At 38.6% G+C, this 17,086-nt stretch overlaps 3 protein-coding genes across 3 annotated transcripts; all 3 read left to right on the top strand.

Annotated features, from left to right (window-relative positions):
• Positions 1 to 1,723: 1,723 nt before the first annotated feature.
• LOC129907036 (uncharacterized) lies at positions 1,724 to 3,103 on the top strand. Its single transcript, XM_055983079.1, has one exon. The coding sequence runs from the start codon at positions 1,724 to 1,726 to the stop codon at positions 3,101 to 3,103; it is 1,380 nt and encodes a 459-aa protein (XP_055839054.1).
• A 1,209-nt stretch (positions 3,104 to 4,312) lies between these two features.
• On the top strand, positions 4,313 to 6,367 carry LOC129907026 (uncharacterized). The gene has a single exon (XM_055983066.1). The coding sequence runs from the start codon at positions 4,313 to 4,315 to the stop codon at positions 6,365 to 6,367; it is 2,055 nt and encodes a 684-aa protein (XP_055839041.1).
• An 8,898-nt stretch (positions 6,368 to 15,265) lies between these two features.
• Positions 15,266 to 17,086, top strand: LOC129907018 (uncharacterized). Its single transcript, XM_055983055.1, has one exon. It carries the CDS (start codon positions 15,266 to 15,268, stop codon positions 17,084 to 17,086), a length of 1,821 nt encoding a protein of 606 aa, XP_055839030.1.

The following is a 17,086-nucleotide window of genomic DNA, read 5'->3' as shown; positions in this document are numbered from 1 at the left end:
CTAGAGTTTGCGCATGTGTTTTTGGTGGCAGATATATGTGACGAGTGCATCATTGGAATCGACTTCATGAAGGAGCATGGAATCATTTTGGATATCGGTTATCAAGTCCTGAAATACAGAAATGTAGAGATTCCAATGGTCTATGGCAGCGAAAACTCGACAACAATTAGAACTGTCATCAAAGAAGACATGTGCCTGCCTCCTTCTTCAGAAGTTTTTGTGTGGACCAAGTTAAAGGGGAACTTTGGAAGCCACCTCATGATTGAACCAGAAGTTGAACAAAGTTCCCAAAACATCATCATCGGGAAGACTCTTGTGGCACCAAAGAACAACATGGTACCTGTACGTATACTTCTTAACATCAAACCGTACCCAATCAAGCTTAAGAAAGGAGAAGTTGTTGGGCAATGTGAATCTGTGGCCGCAATAACTAAGATCAACGAGGTGGATACACAGTTGACTATAAACTCGGAGAAACTAAAGAAACAAATTCTCAAATCAGACAACTTGAGTCAACATCAGCTTAATGTTGCGGGAAGGCTTCATCACGAATATTCTGATATCTTCTTTTCACCCAGCGGGCAGTACGGCCGAACACAACTGGTGCAGCATCGAATCGATACAGGAGATGCTAGGCCGATTCGTCAACCAGCAAGACGTCTCCCCTTGGCCAAACAAGGTGAAGTTGAAGAAATGATATCGACAATGAAGAAAGATGGGCTGATCGAAAATTCCAAAAGCCCTTGGGCATCACCGGTAGTTCTCGTCAAAAAGAAAGATGGAAGCACTCGATTTTGTGTCGACTACCACAGGCTGAATGATGTAATGCTGTAAAGCATTATAGAAGCAAAATTTTTAAAAGGTTGTACGAAAGTACGTAAAAGTACACAAAAAGTACTAAAGTACTAAATCAAAATTAAAATTATTAACGTACATGGCAATGATATTTAAATACATTCCACAAATTAAAATGTTATAAAATTAATGAAATTGCTCTTCAAATCGAATGTACAATTGGTCTTATGACCTAATAAATCACTACAAATTATTATTCGAACAAAAAGGTTGTGTTTTATTAATATAGAAGTTGGAAATTTAAATCAAAAGTTTTGCTATTTTATAATTAAAAGTAGACGTTTACATTGGTCCTTCGAGCCTTTTTTAAGAACAATTAACAAACATTTATAAACATTTAATAAACATTTAAACAAAATAGTGTGTGCTGTGTGTGCAAATAAAAAAAAAAAAAATAAGAAAAAAGAACAAATTAACAAATTCGCGAATTAATTTAAATTGCATTGACAATAATCGTTTAAATAAAGTGAATATCGAACTTTTTCATAATATCTAATTATAAATATATAAATAACTTAAAAATATCTTAAAGATAAAAAAAAAAAAAAATCCGTGCGCGTTATAATTGCAATCGTCAGCGGAGCCCCACCAACAACATAATTTCTGGAATAAGACGGCAGCAGCAGCAGACAAATCCGTAAGTCTTGCACATTTACTTTATATTTGATATATCTTCTGGATTTCTGAAAATTAAATATATAAATTTTAATAAATAAATATGGCTGAGAATAAAAACTTTAAATACGGTGAATTACAAAAGGGTATTTTAAGTAAGGTAATTAAAGATCTCACCAACTTTAAAAAAGCACCGAAAGAACGAAGGGTTCCGGCATATGCTTTAGGTCGTCTAGCGAAGTTAGAAGACGACATGGTGACATCTAAAAAGTACCACGAAGCCATCATCGGTGCCGGTATGCTAGAGGAGAATTTGAAAAAGGAGGAGTTATTGGTTGTTTATGACCAGATATTTGACATTTACCTCGAGTATAGGGCAGAGTTGGTGGACGCAATGGCAAAAACAACACCAGTCAGTGGGGCGTCTTCAAGTGGAGGTACTCTTCCATCAACAGGGCAAACGTCATCGGGGATCCGACTTCCACGCATCGATCTACCAAAATTTGACGGGTCGTATGTTACGTGGCGTGGTTTCCATGATCGATTCCTAGCTCTCGTTCATAATACCAAGGCTTTAGATGAGATCGATAAACTGCATTTTTTGCAGTCCTGCTTAATTGGAGATGCCAATCGGTTTCTGCAGAACATATCGGTGGAAGCAGCTAATTACCAGAAGGCGTGGGAGCTTTTAGAGGAGCGTTATGACCACAAGCGCATTTTGGTGCATATTCAAATGCAAAATTTGTTTGGTCAACCTTCTCAAACTCGAGAAACTGCTTCTGGTCTGCAAGAACTTTTGTACACCACAAGAGAATGCTACCTCGCTCTTGAGAATATGGACGTTCCGGTGTCTACCTGGGACACAGTCTTGATTTGGTTCATTGTCCAGAAACTCCCCAGCACAACTCAAAAACTGTGGGAAGAGAAGTTAGGAAATCGAAAAGAGTTGCCAAAATTTAAAGAACTTACCGAGTTTTCGGAGACACGTTTCCGGACTCTTGAGGTTGTGGGCCAACAGGAACTTGGTGCAGCAGGCAGAAACAAGAACGAGCAAACCGTCAACAGCAAGCCGCGTTTCCAGCCTGCGAAATCGAAGAGTTTCCTTGTGAAACAATCAGCCAAGCAGCCTTCCAAGCCAGTACCGAAGACGAACACTGTGGAGCAGTTGGTATGCATGCTATGCAACCAGGAGAAGCACTCGTTGAAGAGATGTCAGCAGTTCCTGAATATGGACAATGTGCGACGAAGAGATGTCGTTCGTAGGTTAAAGGTCTGCGAAAATTGCCTTTCTTACAGACACTCTCTCCACGAATGTCCCAGTTCCACCTCCTGCTATTTCTGTCAACAACGACACAACACATTGCTGCATACTAATCAGCCGAGTTCCAGCACACACACACCACAACAACAACCACAGCCTGCAGCTACTTCAGCTCAGGCTAATGTACCCAGCTCGAACGCGTTATACTCGTCCGTAAATCCGAACGCGCCTGAGTTCCAGCCAATGGGTCAACAACAACAACAAAGTTTTAACTACCACACGTCGCATGGTGATCGTTTTACAACACATCAGGTGCTTCTAGCGACAGCAGTTGTTAAGGCCCGAAGTGCAGATGGCCGGCTACGCCTTTAACGAGCTCTGATCGATACTGGGTCAGAAAGATCTTTCATCACAGAAGCTGCTGCACAACTGCTGAAGCTAGAAAAGCGGCGTACCATGGTCGAGGTATCTGGGTTAGGGTTGGTCAGCAGTGGCAAAACGCATAACTCCGTCGAAGTAAGTCTTGCAACCCGCCACTCGACGTTCGAGATTGCCATTCAGGCATTGGTCTTCAAGTCGCTGACTGGCCATCTCCCGACCCAACGCGTGATACCTGGCCAATGGAACCATCTCGATGGTCTCTCGTTAACAGATCCCCATCTCTACGAGCCTGCTCCCATTGACTTACTACTGGGAAGCGATGTTTGTGCCCAAATATTTTTACCCGAAATAAAACGGCCTCTAGATAGTATCGGTCCGATCGCGCAAAATACGCAATTAGGGTGGATCGTGTTAGGGAAAGTTCCAGCGGAAATTCCCCGGCAAGTGCGCAGCTTTCTTCAAATTGCCGAATTATGCACACAGATGGAGAAGTTCAAAAGCTTCGGATGGGAAATCCCTCAACGACCGACTTCTGGTGGGTCCAAAATTGCAGACTAGCATCATAGATCTAGTTCTTAGATGGCGGACTCACCGAGTCACATTTACGGCCGACATAGAGAAGATGTATCGGCAAATTTTGGTAAGTTTCCCAGACCGATACTATCAGCTGATTATGTGGAGAGAGCAGAGAACATCGCCAGTACGAATTTTCAAAATGAACACCGTAACTTTTGGAACAGCGAGTGCTCCATATCTTGCCATCAAGATCCTGAAAAAAGTAGATGATGATGAGAGCGACAATTTTCCGAAAGGGGCGAAGGTGGTACGTGAAGACATGTATGTCGATGACCTGATCAGTGGTGCCGATTCGATCGAAGAGGCACGAAAGAAACGTGATGAAGCCAGCCAACTTTTAGCGTCAGCGGGATTCAATTTAAGAAAATGGACCAGTAATGTTAAAGAACTTGTCGAAGACATTCCAGTTCAAGACCGGGAACTCGATTTTGAGCTTCCGTTTAACCTGTCCAACCACGTCAAAACTCTCGGAATCAAGTGGTTTCCTATCGATGATTGTTTTTCGTATCAAAATCTCCAACCTTCGACAGAAGCAACCACAAAAAGTCAATATTATCGACCATAGCCAAGCTGTTTGATCCACTTGGTTGGATTTCACCATGTGTCGTCACTGCAAAAATTATAATGCAAAGACTATGGAACCGTGGTTGTAATTGGGGTGACCCAATTCCAACGGCTTTAATGAAAGAATGGGAAGCTTTTTATCGAGATCTTCCTCTTATCGAGCTACTCCGAATACCCAGATGGACTCATATAAGTCCGACCAACATGGCGATCGAGCTGCACGGATTTTGTGACGCTTCAATGAAGGCATACGGGGCAGCAGTTTACGAACGCGTTCTTGATAGCAATGGCAACATCCACGTCAATCTCATTTTGTCAAAAACAAGAGTGGCACCAAGCAAGAGAACAATTACTTTGCCACGGCTTGAACGGCACCACACCGTGGTTTTGGCGCAACTATTGCAGTACATTAAGGAAGTTTTGGCGATTCCAAATGTCAAAATGTACTCTTGGACGGACTCCACAATAGCTCTAGCGTGGATACGAGCAACTCCTGCTAAATGGACCACATTCGTGTCCAATCGAGTATCCGAAATCCAGCCTTTAGTAGGGATCGATTGCTGGGGACATGTTGGTACGCTTCATAACCCAGCCGATCTGGCGTCCAGGGGTGTACTTCCATCAGAACTTCAGTCGCTTCAAACTTGGTGGAATGGTCCAGAATTTCTGCATCGCAAATGGGATTTCGATTCTCCAGATCAGCCCGTTGAAACCGACACTGAAGAAGAAAAACGCACGGTCAAGGTACTAACTGTACATGTTTTGGAAAGCGACAATATCCTTCAGGCTATTTTTAATTCATCAAATCTCCTAAGAGCAACCAGAGTCATCGCTACGTGTGTCCGCTTCATCATTAAGTGTCGTCCTAAACTGTATGGAATCATCACCGGCTCATTTTATCCATGGGAGTTAGAATTAGCTCGTCTTCTCATGGTCAAAGCTGCCCAAAGTGAAATGTTTGAGACAGAGTTAAGCTACTTTAAGGCAAATTCTAAAATGCCTAAAAGTCTGAGTTCATTAAACGCATTTATTGATATAGATGGGATCTTGAGAGTTGGGGGTCGTTTAGAGAACTCCCTTTTATCTTACGATGCTCAACACCCCATACTACTACGAAACAACCACCACTTCACGACTTTGGTTGTCAGAGAAGCTCATAAAAATACGCTTCATGGCGGTATCCAACAAATGATAAGCTATATCAGACAACGATATTGGATTGGGCAAATTAGAAGAAGCGTCAAGTATCAATTATTCAGGTGTACTTCTTGTTTCCGGCAAAAGGCATCTGAAATGCAGCAATTAATGGGTAATTTACCAGCTGCTAGGGTGCGTATGGCTAGGCCTTTCAGCCATACCGGGGTCGACTATGCAGGTCCCATTGACATTAGATCATGGAAGGCACGTGGTGCGAAAATCCTAAAAGGATATTTCGCGGTATTTATTTGTTTGGCAACAAAGGCCATTCATTTGGAAGTTGTATCCGATTTGACAACCCAAGCATTTTTGGCCGCATTCCGCAGATTCACTGCAAGAAGAGGAAGCTGCCAGCATGTCTACAGTGACTGTGGAACGAATTTCGTTGGAGCTAACAACGAACTAGCGAAGATGTTAAATGAAGCAAAACACGACTTTAAAGAAATCGCGACAACCCTAGCTAACTATGGTACAAATTGGCACTTTATTCCCCCGGCTTCTCCCCACTTTGGTGGATTATGGGAAGCGGGTGTGAAATCCGTCAAGTACCACTTGAAACGCGTTGTAGGAATGGAGAGGCTAACCTTTGAGGAGCTCGCTACGCTTCTAGCGCAAATAGAAGCGTGTTTGAATTCGAGACCCCTATGCCCACTATCCGACAGCATAGACGATTTGAATGCGCTCACACCTGCGCACTTTCTAGTCGGCGAATCGCTACATGCCGTGCCTCAAGGCGAAACCAACACTTACATCTCACATTTGGACCGTTGGAGACGCGTTCAATTAATGTCCGAAATGTTTTGGCAAAAATGGAATTCAGAATACCTGTCCCGACTTCAGCAACATCCGAAATGGACCAAAATAAAAGAATTGCCGAAGATTGGCGATTTACGCTTCATGGCGGTATCCAACAAATGATAAGCTATATCAGACAACGATATTGGATTGGGCAAATTAGAAGAAGCTTCAAGTATCAATTATTCAGGTGTACTTCTTGTTTCCGGCAAAAGGCATCTGAAATGCAGCAATTAATGGGTAATTTACCAGCTGCTAGAGTGCGTATGGCTAGGCCTTTCAGCCATACCGGGGTCGACTATGTAGGTCCCATTGACATTAAATCATGGAAGGCACGTGGCGCGAAAATCCTAAAAGGATATTTCGCGGTATTTATTTGTTTGGCAACAAAGGCCATTCATTTGGAAGTTGTATCCGATTTGACAACCCAAGCATTTTTGGCCGCATTCCGCAGATTCACTGCAAGAAGAGGAAGCTGCCAGCATGTCTACAGTGACTGTGGAACGAATTTCGTTGGAGCTAACAACGAACTAGCGAAGATGTTAAATGAAGCAAAACACGACTTTAAAGAAATCGCGACAACCCTAGCTAACTATGGTACAAATTGGCACTTTATTCCCCCGGTTTCTCCCCACTTTGGTGGATTATGGGAAGCGGGTGTGAAATCCGTCAAGTACCACTTGAAACGCGTTGTAGGAATGGAGAGGCTAACCTTTGAGGAGCTCGCTACGCTTCTAGCGCAAATAGAAGCGTGTTTGAATTCGAGACCCCTATGCCCACTATCCGACAGCATAGACGATTTGAATGCGCTCACACCTGCGCACTTTCTAGTCGGCGAATCGCTACATGCCGTGCCTCAAGGCGAAACCAACACTAACATCTCACATTTGGACCGTTGGAGACGCGTTCAATTAATGTCCGAAATGTTTTGGCAAAAATGGAATTCAGAATACCTGTCCCGACTTCAGCAACGTCCGAAATGGACCAAAATAAAAGAATTGCCGAAGATTGGCGATTTAGTTCTTCTAAAAGATGAGCGACTACCACCCACGTACTGGAATCTAGCCCGAATTGAGACAACTCATTCCGGAACGGACGGCCTAGTGCGCGTTGTCACCGTCAAAACAAAAAACGGATCCATGAAGCGACCGATCGCAAAAATATGCCTCCTACCGTCAAACCAATCCACCGCTGAAACCACAATAATATAAAATTTAAATAAAAGCCAACCTGCAAACATTCATCAAAACTCAAATAACATCGATACAAAATAATTTAAAATCTTGAATTAATCTTAAAACCAAATCAAAATATTCATTCTCATTTAATAAATTTCAAAATAAAATCCTAAATTATTTCGAAATAAAAACACAAAATATTTAAAATATTTACTCAAATCAAATAAAAAACCAAATTTAATCGAAAATTGTATTTATTTAAGTACAAATGTACTGTAGAGTACTAAAAACAACAATAAATTTTCTTCGAATTAAAATTAAATGTTGTCACAAAACACATAAAACTTTAAAAATAATAACAAAATAATGTTCTGCAACAACACAAGCATTAAAATAATTAAAACAAATAAAATAATTTATTTCAATTAAAACTGAGAAATTACAAAATTCATCACAAATTATAGAATGTAATATGCTCCATATTGAGAAAAAACAAGATCCACACGCCTACTGTCAAAATGATCGTAAACAAACAAAATGTCAGCGGCATCATCTTTAAAATAAAATAAAACAACAATTTAAATGTACTTAAATTTATTAAAATCAAATTCACAAATATATCATTTTATTTAATTCATCAAAATTATACTTAATTAAAAACTAAAACAACAATTCATATTAAACAAAATAATATTGAATACAAACATCATTTTATAATTAAAATATAAAATACAACAACAATAATTTAAATATATTTTAATTTAATTAAATTCACAAAATTACATTTAATTCGAATCATCAAAATGATATAAATTCACATATTCAATCAATAACACATATTAATCAAAATAATAATGAATATCAAAATCATTTGTAATCAAAATATAAAACACAATAATAACAATTCACTAATCCATTTATTCACCACTTGAATTAAAAAAAAAATAATGTCAACACGAATCAGCATTCAGCAACTGACGTCACAATTTAAATAATTTGTCGAAGACAATTCACAAATTTCATCACAAAATTAATTAACATTTTAATAATTAAATCGTATCAAATTGCTGAAAACTAATTCATCGACACTAAATTTCACCGAATTAAAACAATTAAATTGCAACACCAATTAATTTCATCAAATTTAATTCGTCACAAAAAAAAAACACTTCAAATAAAAGTAAACAACAAAAAAAATGTATCCCACTGTTTATAAACGTCAAACAAAATTTAATATCACTGTTTATCACTTCAAACATGTATGAACACTTTAAACTTGAAAACACTCAACTTAAAACTCACTCAATTTGAGATGAACAAACGTCGCGAAGAAATAAAATTGGAAGTCGAGCGCTTTTCACTTTCCAATTAGAATTTAAATTTACCTTGCTATGTATGTATATAACTAAATACATAAATTCAACAGGTATATAAACAGATCACGCCATATCTGTTTTATACCCAATGCACATACATACATATATATGCATTATGCATATAAGACACTATATTTTAATCAAAATGGCATTGAAAGCCAATTAATAATTTATAATTCTACCAAATTTAATGAAAATTTACAACATAACACTCATGCACACATTAAACATGCACACCCGCGATCGAAAAATTGTCATTATATGCGCGCGCGCTCACTTCGTCGATTTAACAATTAAAATCATTTAACCCACATTCAGCAAACACTTACCTCAATTAAATACACATCGAATTAATAAAATTAAAACTACGAAAACAAAAACTCCGGCACTTTACAACTTAATTAAATTTATTTTAATATAAAATTTGCACGAGACTAAATACCACACACGACCGACGACCGCACTACTTCTTGTAAAACTACAACTTACTATGAGATGATAACGGCTATGGGTGTACGTGTATGAATGCAACGAGGCTATCGTCATTCATTCAAGTCTTATTGTAGCAACAGAGATAAATATAAATTACTCATTTAATTTCTGTTTTTTGTTATATTGTTGACTTTGTTTATCTTTAATTGTCAAATGCACTAATTATGTTGTCTCTTTTCATGTTCCCATTGCAATGAGATATATGAATTAAGCCAGAACTATAATTGGCGGATGGAGTCGGATGCTAATGTCAATTGTTGTTGTATTTCCATAAGTTTCCATCCGACGAGTGCGCTCGCAACCGCACTCTTATGGAAATACAACAACAATTGACATTAGCATCCGACTCCATCCGCCAATTATAGTTCTGGCTTTATGATGTCGGTAAAGCAGTTCCTGATGACGATTTGGTTGGAATTCCACATTAATGCCAGTATGCACCAGGCGAAAATAAATTCCGATAATTTCATCATTTTTCGAGGCGGGAGAATGTACGAAAGTACGTAAAAGTACACAAAAAGTACTAAAGTACTAAATCAAAATTAAAATTATTAACGTACATGGCAATGATATTTAAATACATTCCACAAATTAAAATGTTATAAAATTAATGAAATTGCTATACAAATCGAATGTACAATTGGTCTTATGACCTAATAAATCACTACAAATTATTATTCGAACAAAAAGGTTGTGTTTTATTAATATAGAAGTTGGAAATTTAAAAAGTTTTGCTATTTTATAATTAAAAGTAGACGTTTACAAGGTAGTGGCTACTAGCAGGTAGAAATTCATCCAGAAGATCGGGAAAAGACGGCTTTCTCCACAGGAAATGGTCTGTGGCAGTTTAATGTCATGCCGTTTGGGCTATGTAATGCCCCAGCTACTTTTGAGCGCTTGATGGAGTGCATTTTGAATGGATTAACCTGGAAATCTTGCCTAGTCTATTTGGATGATGTCATCGTTTACGGAAAAACATTTGGTGACCATTGTGAAAACCTAAAGGCTGTATTCCAGAGGCTACGAGAAGCACATCTTAAGTTGAATCCAAAGAAATGTGCACTTTTCAAGACCGAAGTTAAATATTTGGGGCATATCATCTCATCCCAAGGAGTGAAGACTGATCCTGAAAAAGTTGACACTGTGAAGAACTGGCCAACCCCTCAGGACAAGCATCAACTTCGGAGTTTCCTCGGTCTGGCAACGTACTATCGACGATTTGTGAAGGATTTTGCGAGAATCGCCAAAAGCTTGCACCAACTTACGGAGAAGGGTAAACCCTTTAAATGGTCAGGTGAGTGTGAGAAAAGCTTTCAGGAACTGAAGCTGCGGTTATGTGAAGCTCCTGTGCTGGCCTATCCGACTCCAGGTAAACAATTCATCATTGACGTAGATGCAAGTAATGTTGGAGTTGGTGCTGTTTTATCGCAAGTTCATGACGGAGAAGAAAAGGTTGTTGCCTATTTCAGCAAGGTACTCTCGAAACAAGAAAGAAACTATTGCGTGACCAGAAGGGAACTTCTAGCTCTAGTATTGGCAACAAAGCACTTCCATAAGTACATCTATGGACAGAAGTTCCTTCTTCGCACAGATCATGGTGCACTAAATTGGCTTTTGAACTTCAAAATCCAGAGGATCAAGTAGCAAGATGGATCGAGATACTTCAGACGTATCAATGTCAGATTCAACATCGGAGAGGAAAGCTGCATTCAAATGCAGACGCATTATCTCGGCGCCCGTGCAAGCAAGACTGCAAGCATTGCACACGACTAGAAGAAAAGGAAGTTATCGCTGTTAGACGAACGAGAGCTGATCCCATTTGCGGCTAGAGTAATCAAGAACTCAGGATGGCCCAACAGGAAGATTCGGACATCGATCCCATCCTAGCATGGCAGGAACATGAAGAGAAACCAGAATGGGCCGACATCTCCGACCGAAGCCCCACTCTCAAAGCATATTGGGCACAATGGGACTCGCTTCATGTGCAAGAAGGGCTACTCAGGCGTAAGTGGGAATCCGCAGACGGTAAATCCTATGTAATACAGCTAGTCGTACCTCAGTCAAAGGTAAATGATGTTCTCCGAGAGATGCACGGTGGAACTTCTGGAGGCCATTCAGGCATCAACAAGACGCTGGAAAAGCTACGACAGCAATTCTACTGGTTACGTATGAGAGAAGACGTTGAAAAGTGGTGCCGAAAATGTGATACTTGTGCCGCTAGCGAAGGACCAGCTAGAAAAATCCAAAGCAAGATGCAGCAGTACAATGTGGGTGCACCTTTTGAGAGAATTGCAATAGACGTAGCAGGTCCTTTTCCCGAAACCAACAACGGAAATCAATACATCCTTGTAGTGATGGACTACTTCAGCAAATGGCCTGAGGCATTTGCCATTCCAAACCAGGAAACAAAAACAGTTGTGGATAAGATTGTCTTTCATTGGGTGAGCAGGTTCGGAGTACCCATGGAACTTCATTCCGACCAAGGAAGGAACTTCGAATCTAAGATCTTTAAAGAGGTTTGCTCACTCCTTGGCATCAAGAAGACGCGAACAACACCGCTTCATCCACAATCTGATGTGATGGTTGGGCGATTTAACAGGACACTTAAGGAACACCTGTCAAAAGTAGTCAATGATAATCAACGAGACTGGGACCGACATATTCCATTATTCTTGATGGCTTATAGAGGTGCAACACATAGTTCTACTGGACATACACCATCGGAAGTCCTATTTGGCTCAACAATACGCCTGCCAAGTGAGATAAAATTTGGAAGTGGTCCAAACGAGCCACATGAAATGGATGAGTACGTAGATAACCTGAAAGGAACACTGGCTGACATTCACCAACGGACAAGAACAAATATAAAAGCGTCTAGTGACAGGATGTAAACAAGATATGACGCACTAGCGACAGCAACAGGGTTTCAAGAAGGAGAACTTGTGTGGTTTTACAATCCCCACCGACAAAAGGGACTATCACCGAAGCAACAACAAAACTTACACAGTAATAACCAGAATTAACGACGTTTATCGTATACAAAGAGGGGTAAGAGGCAAACTAAAGGTAGTTCATTGTGACCGTTTACATCGTTATAATGGTGAAAGAAGCAATGGAGTTGTTCGGGACGAACAATCCTAAGAGGGGGGCAATGTAACGATGAATTACTGAACTACTTTTAAGATAAAAGTCTGAACACACTACCTACTACTGCAAAGGTAGAAATGTGAACGGACCTTTAGTAATTAAGAAACTACCCTCTGAACACATCCCAAAATATCCCACTAGACTGGAAGTATGAAGCGCCCCTCTTGGAAAGGAAGTTTCGAGAAGCAAAGACGAGAACCTTCGAAGATATTCTCGAATCTCGAAATTCCGGTATAAAAGGGCAGCGTAGACACCGACCGGACACAGTTTAATCTTGAAAGTGAAAGAGTACAGTACAAAGTGAAATAAAGTGTTGCGAATTGTTAGTAGTAAATAAAGTGATTTAAAAGTGTGTTTGTTTGATCGAGTAATAAAAGTAAATTGAGTTGAAATAAAAAGTGTTCTTATTTGAACGGAAATATAAGTGGAAATAAAATAAGTTTTATTGTGAACCCGGAATAAAACATTACAATAGTTTAAACAATTTCAAATGAAATGAGTAAAAATTTAGAACAGCCACTAAAAGATTTTGGAAAATAGGCTATCACAAACAAACTAGGTTGTCACAAACGATTTTTTTTAGTAAATTCTAATAGTTTAAACAATTTCAAATGGAATGAGTAAAAATTAAGACCAGCCATTACACGATTTTGGAAAATAGACTATCACAAACAAACTAGGTTGTCACAAACGATTTCTTTAGTAAATTCTATTAGTTTAAACAATTTCAAATGGAATGAGTAAAAATTTAGACCAGCCACTACAAGATTTTGGAAAATAGGCTATCACACAGAATTTGTTAAACCACAAACGATTTTGTTAGTAAATTCGAAATATGTTAACAATTTTCAATAGAATGATAACTTCATTCACATTAGATAAGGTTTACCCATAAGAGTTTAGATGAAAATGGTAGTCGCTGACTTATTGTGATTTATAAATTAAAAATTCAAACTCCATTTCCCTTCATTGAAGTAGAAACAACAGTAGTTTATTCTTACAATCAATCTTCTGTACTTGTATACATTTGCAACATGTTACTCACCTCAAAGTATAAAAACTCACCTCAGCATCATGAATCCTATTGATAAACAAAATGAAAGTGTGGTGAAATTTAATTAGTTTTTCTTATTTTTCTCGAAAACTAAGTTGTCACAAACGATTTTATTGATATATTTGGGAGTCACAAACGATTTCTGAATGAATGAGTATAAAAAAGTCCATGCTATTTCAGTTTTGAAAAAAAATGGCTAACTGGTACTTTTTTTTAATTTGTTAATAACCTAAAAACTGGCGAGTCACAAAACTTTTTATTGCTTTCACAAACAGTCACAAACGGATCACAAACGAATGGCATAAAAGTTGATTTTTTAAAAATTAAAATGGCTTTCTGGGAGCATCTGTACGAAAGATACTTAAAATACCAAACATACGAAACGTAGGTATCAAATACATGAAATATACGTGTTTAGGAATGAACATCATTTATTTATTTATTATAACTAAATATTAACTATTTACAAATTCTTTTATCTATTCTGTTTTGTTTGTTAAAAGATAAAAATACCTATCAAAAAATATTTATGTTCCACACTTTGCCAAACATAATCATACATTACCCTATAATAATTTGTTTCATGTTGTAAACTTTTCTTACTCTCTAGCTGTTCTTTTCATATATTTGTTTCTCTTAAATTATTGTTTAAATCATACATTTTTGTTGCGCACTGGAAAATTACTCTCTAACTGTTAATTACAAAACATATTGTTCTGTTATAATTTTGCAGTTGCTAAATTTGCAACTTTAAACTTCCTCTTTCTTTCTGGAACCACCAAGCTGTAAGGAAGCATAAATTGTAAGATAAAAATAAAAATTATTTGCTGTGTTTTTCATCGTACGTTTACTTTGCTTTCAACTCAACGTCGAATGTATGTAAATTGGGAAGTCGCTTTTCTTTGAGATTCAATTGTGTAAATAATTGTGTGGATATTTTGTGAAATTTAACACATTTCTTACGTAAATTAATTATTGATAAAACATACTGGTCCTTCGTCGCCATATAATTTTGAACCTTATTTTGTAAATTTCGTGTGCTTAACTTGGTGTGGTTGATTGGGAATATTTTCGAGACTTTGCATCGTGCATGGCCACAAACATTTTCGTTTTCTGCGAATTTATTCCATCTTAAGAAAGAGCTACTCAATATCTTCAGATCGTGTTATAAGATAATTTTGTTTTTGAGATTCGTGAAATTGCTATTTTTTGGTTTTTGATTCACCCGCTATGAATGTCGTTAAGGCAAAACGTGGTCGTGCCAAGGGACGGCTGACCAAAGCAGCAGATTTTGCTGTGACGGTGGATATAAATACTCCACTTGCTATGCTACAAATTCGTCTCGAGAAGTTGGAGGAAACGTGGTCTGATTTCATAGCGCTCCAAGATGAGATGTATTTGTACATTGATGAGGATGAATTCGTAGTCCCAGAACCTGAGTTCTATGAATATGAGGCAAAATATTTTGTTGCGCATTCGGTCTTATCAAGCTTTATTAAAGTTAAATTATCGTCTCAACCTGCTAGGGAAACGATTGCTGAAAAGTTGGCGGGTCAACAAGCCGCGTTTTTGGAGAAGTTGAACTCCACCCCAGGCAAATCGTCGGTTAACCTTCCTAAGATAGGAGTGTCAATTTTTTCTGGTGAATACGAGGACTGGCCTGCCTTTAAGGATATATTCATTAGTTCTATTGACCAAAATCCTTCAATAACTCCTGCACAAAAGTTTTACTACCTTAAGAGTTACTTGAGTGGTACAGCATATGGTTAGCCATATGAAGCTTACGGATAGTAATTATTTTGAGGCTTGGGAAAGGTTGGAGAAACGGTTTGATAGGTCTCAACTAATAATTCAGTCGTTTATAAATTCATTTGTCTCATTGCCATCGACTAATTCTTCCAACGTTGCTTTGTTAAGAAAAATAACAGACGGTGCTGACGAGGTTATTAGGGGTTTAAACGCTCTCAATACAACAGGTCGCGATCCCTGGTTGATCTTTCTTTTAAGTCAGAAGCTTGATCCAGATACGAAGCAGGCGTGGGCTGAACATTTGGGGTCAAAGGAAGGTCCCGCAATAGATGAACTTCTTGAATTTTTACAAAACCGTTGTGCGTGTTTGGAATCTTGTTCTACTCCTGTTCGACATTCTAAGATTCGAAACAAAACTCAAGGGAGTTTTAAGTCTCATGTCGTTGAATATGTACAGAGTTGTTTGGAATGCAAAGGAAACCATAACTTACCAAGTTGTAAAAAGTTCCTTGCTCTTGATGTGGAGGCTCGTCGGCGTTTTGCTAAAGAAAGGTCATTGTGTTTCAACTGTATACGACTAGGTCATGCTGCAAATAAATGTTTTTCTAATAATCGTTGCAAGATTTGTAAATCGAGACACCATTCTCTAGTTCATCCGGAAATAGCTGCAATTAATACCTCGACAAATCTTGCTAATGAGCAGGCACCACTTGTTGCTCCAGGTACATCGAGTTCTTCGTTCTCAAATTCGGTTCCGTCGTCGGTGGTTAGTCATCATTCTTCTGAGCCCAGTCACAGTTTTCACACAATTCTCCCAACAGCTGTTGCCAAATCTCAGGATAAGGAAAGGCCGTTCCATAACATTCGTATGCTTCCTGATACTGGGTCACAAGTTTCGTTCATTACTGAACAGACTGTTCAGCGCTTGGGACTTCGTCGAAGTCAATCTCGGTTACCTGTTCTTGGCGTAGGTTCGACATCAGCAGGTGTTACCAATGGTATAGTGACACTGAGGCTTATTTCTCGATTCAGTTCAAAGTTTGTTGACGTAGATTGTCATGTCCTATCGAAACTTACATCGTTGCTGCCGGAATCTCCCGTGGACAATATCGACTTAGGAAAACTTGTGACTGTTAAGCTCGCTGATCCTTATTTTAATAAGCCAGGTCCTATTGACGTGTTGATTGGAGCAGATAAGGTTTTCGACATAATAGCTGGACCATCTAATAGCACAATCGCTGGGGTTCCGAATTTAGTTCTTACTATTTTTGGATCGGTTGCTGTAGGAAGATCTACACAAAATTCTGCTCATGTTAATAAAGGTATTAAGACTTTTTGTACGCAGCTAGATCTTTCTTTTTGTACGCCCTTGAATCAATCGTTTTGTACGCAGCTGGATCATTCGCTTGCATTTGATCTACAAAAATTCTGGCGTTTAGAGGAAATTTCTGAAGAACCAACCCTTTCAATCGATGACCAACGTGCTGAGGAGTTTTTTCAAAAAACGCATCAAAGACTTCTTGATGGTCGTTATGTCGTAAAGTTGCCTTTCAAGTCTAATGAAAAATTAAATTTTGGGAACTCTTTTAGTGTTGCACTTCACCGTCTTCATTCAATCGAACGTAGGTTTTTGTCAAATCCTTCGTTAAGGGAAAAGTGCCAAATGTTCATGGATGAGTATTTGTCGTTAGGTCATATGGAAGAAGTTCCTGCTGATGAAATATACCAATCCTCTTACAACTCGTACTATCTTCCTCATCATGCGGTGTTTAAAAACGATAGCAGCACCACAAAAGTAAGAGTATTTTTGACGGATCAGCTAAAACGAATCACAATAGATCCTTGA

This window comes from Episyrphus balteatus, chromosome 1, assembly GCF_945859705.1.
Source record: "Episyrphus balteatus chromosome 1, idEpiBalt1.1, whole genome shotgun sequence".
Taxonomy (NCBI): domain Eukaryota; kingdom Metazoa; phylum Arthropoda; class Insecta; order Diptera; family Syrphidae; genus Episyrphus; species Episyrphus balteatus.
The sequence above is the reverse complement of the archived record's forward strand: the minus strand, read 5'-3'. Positions and strand labels throughout refer to the sequence as shown.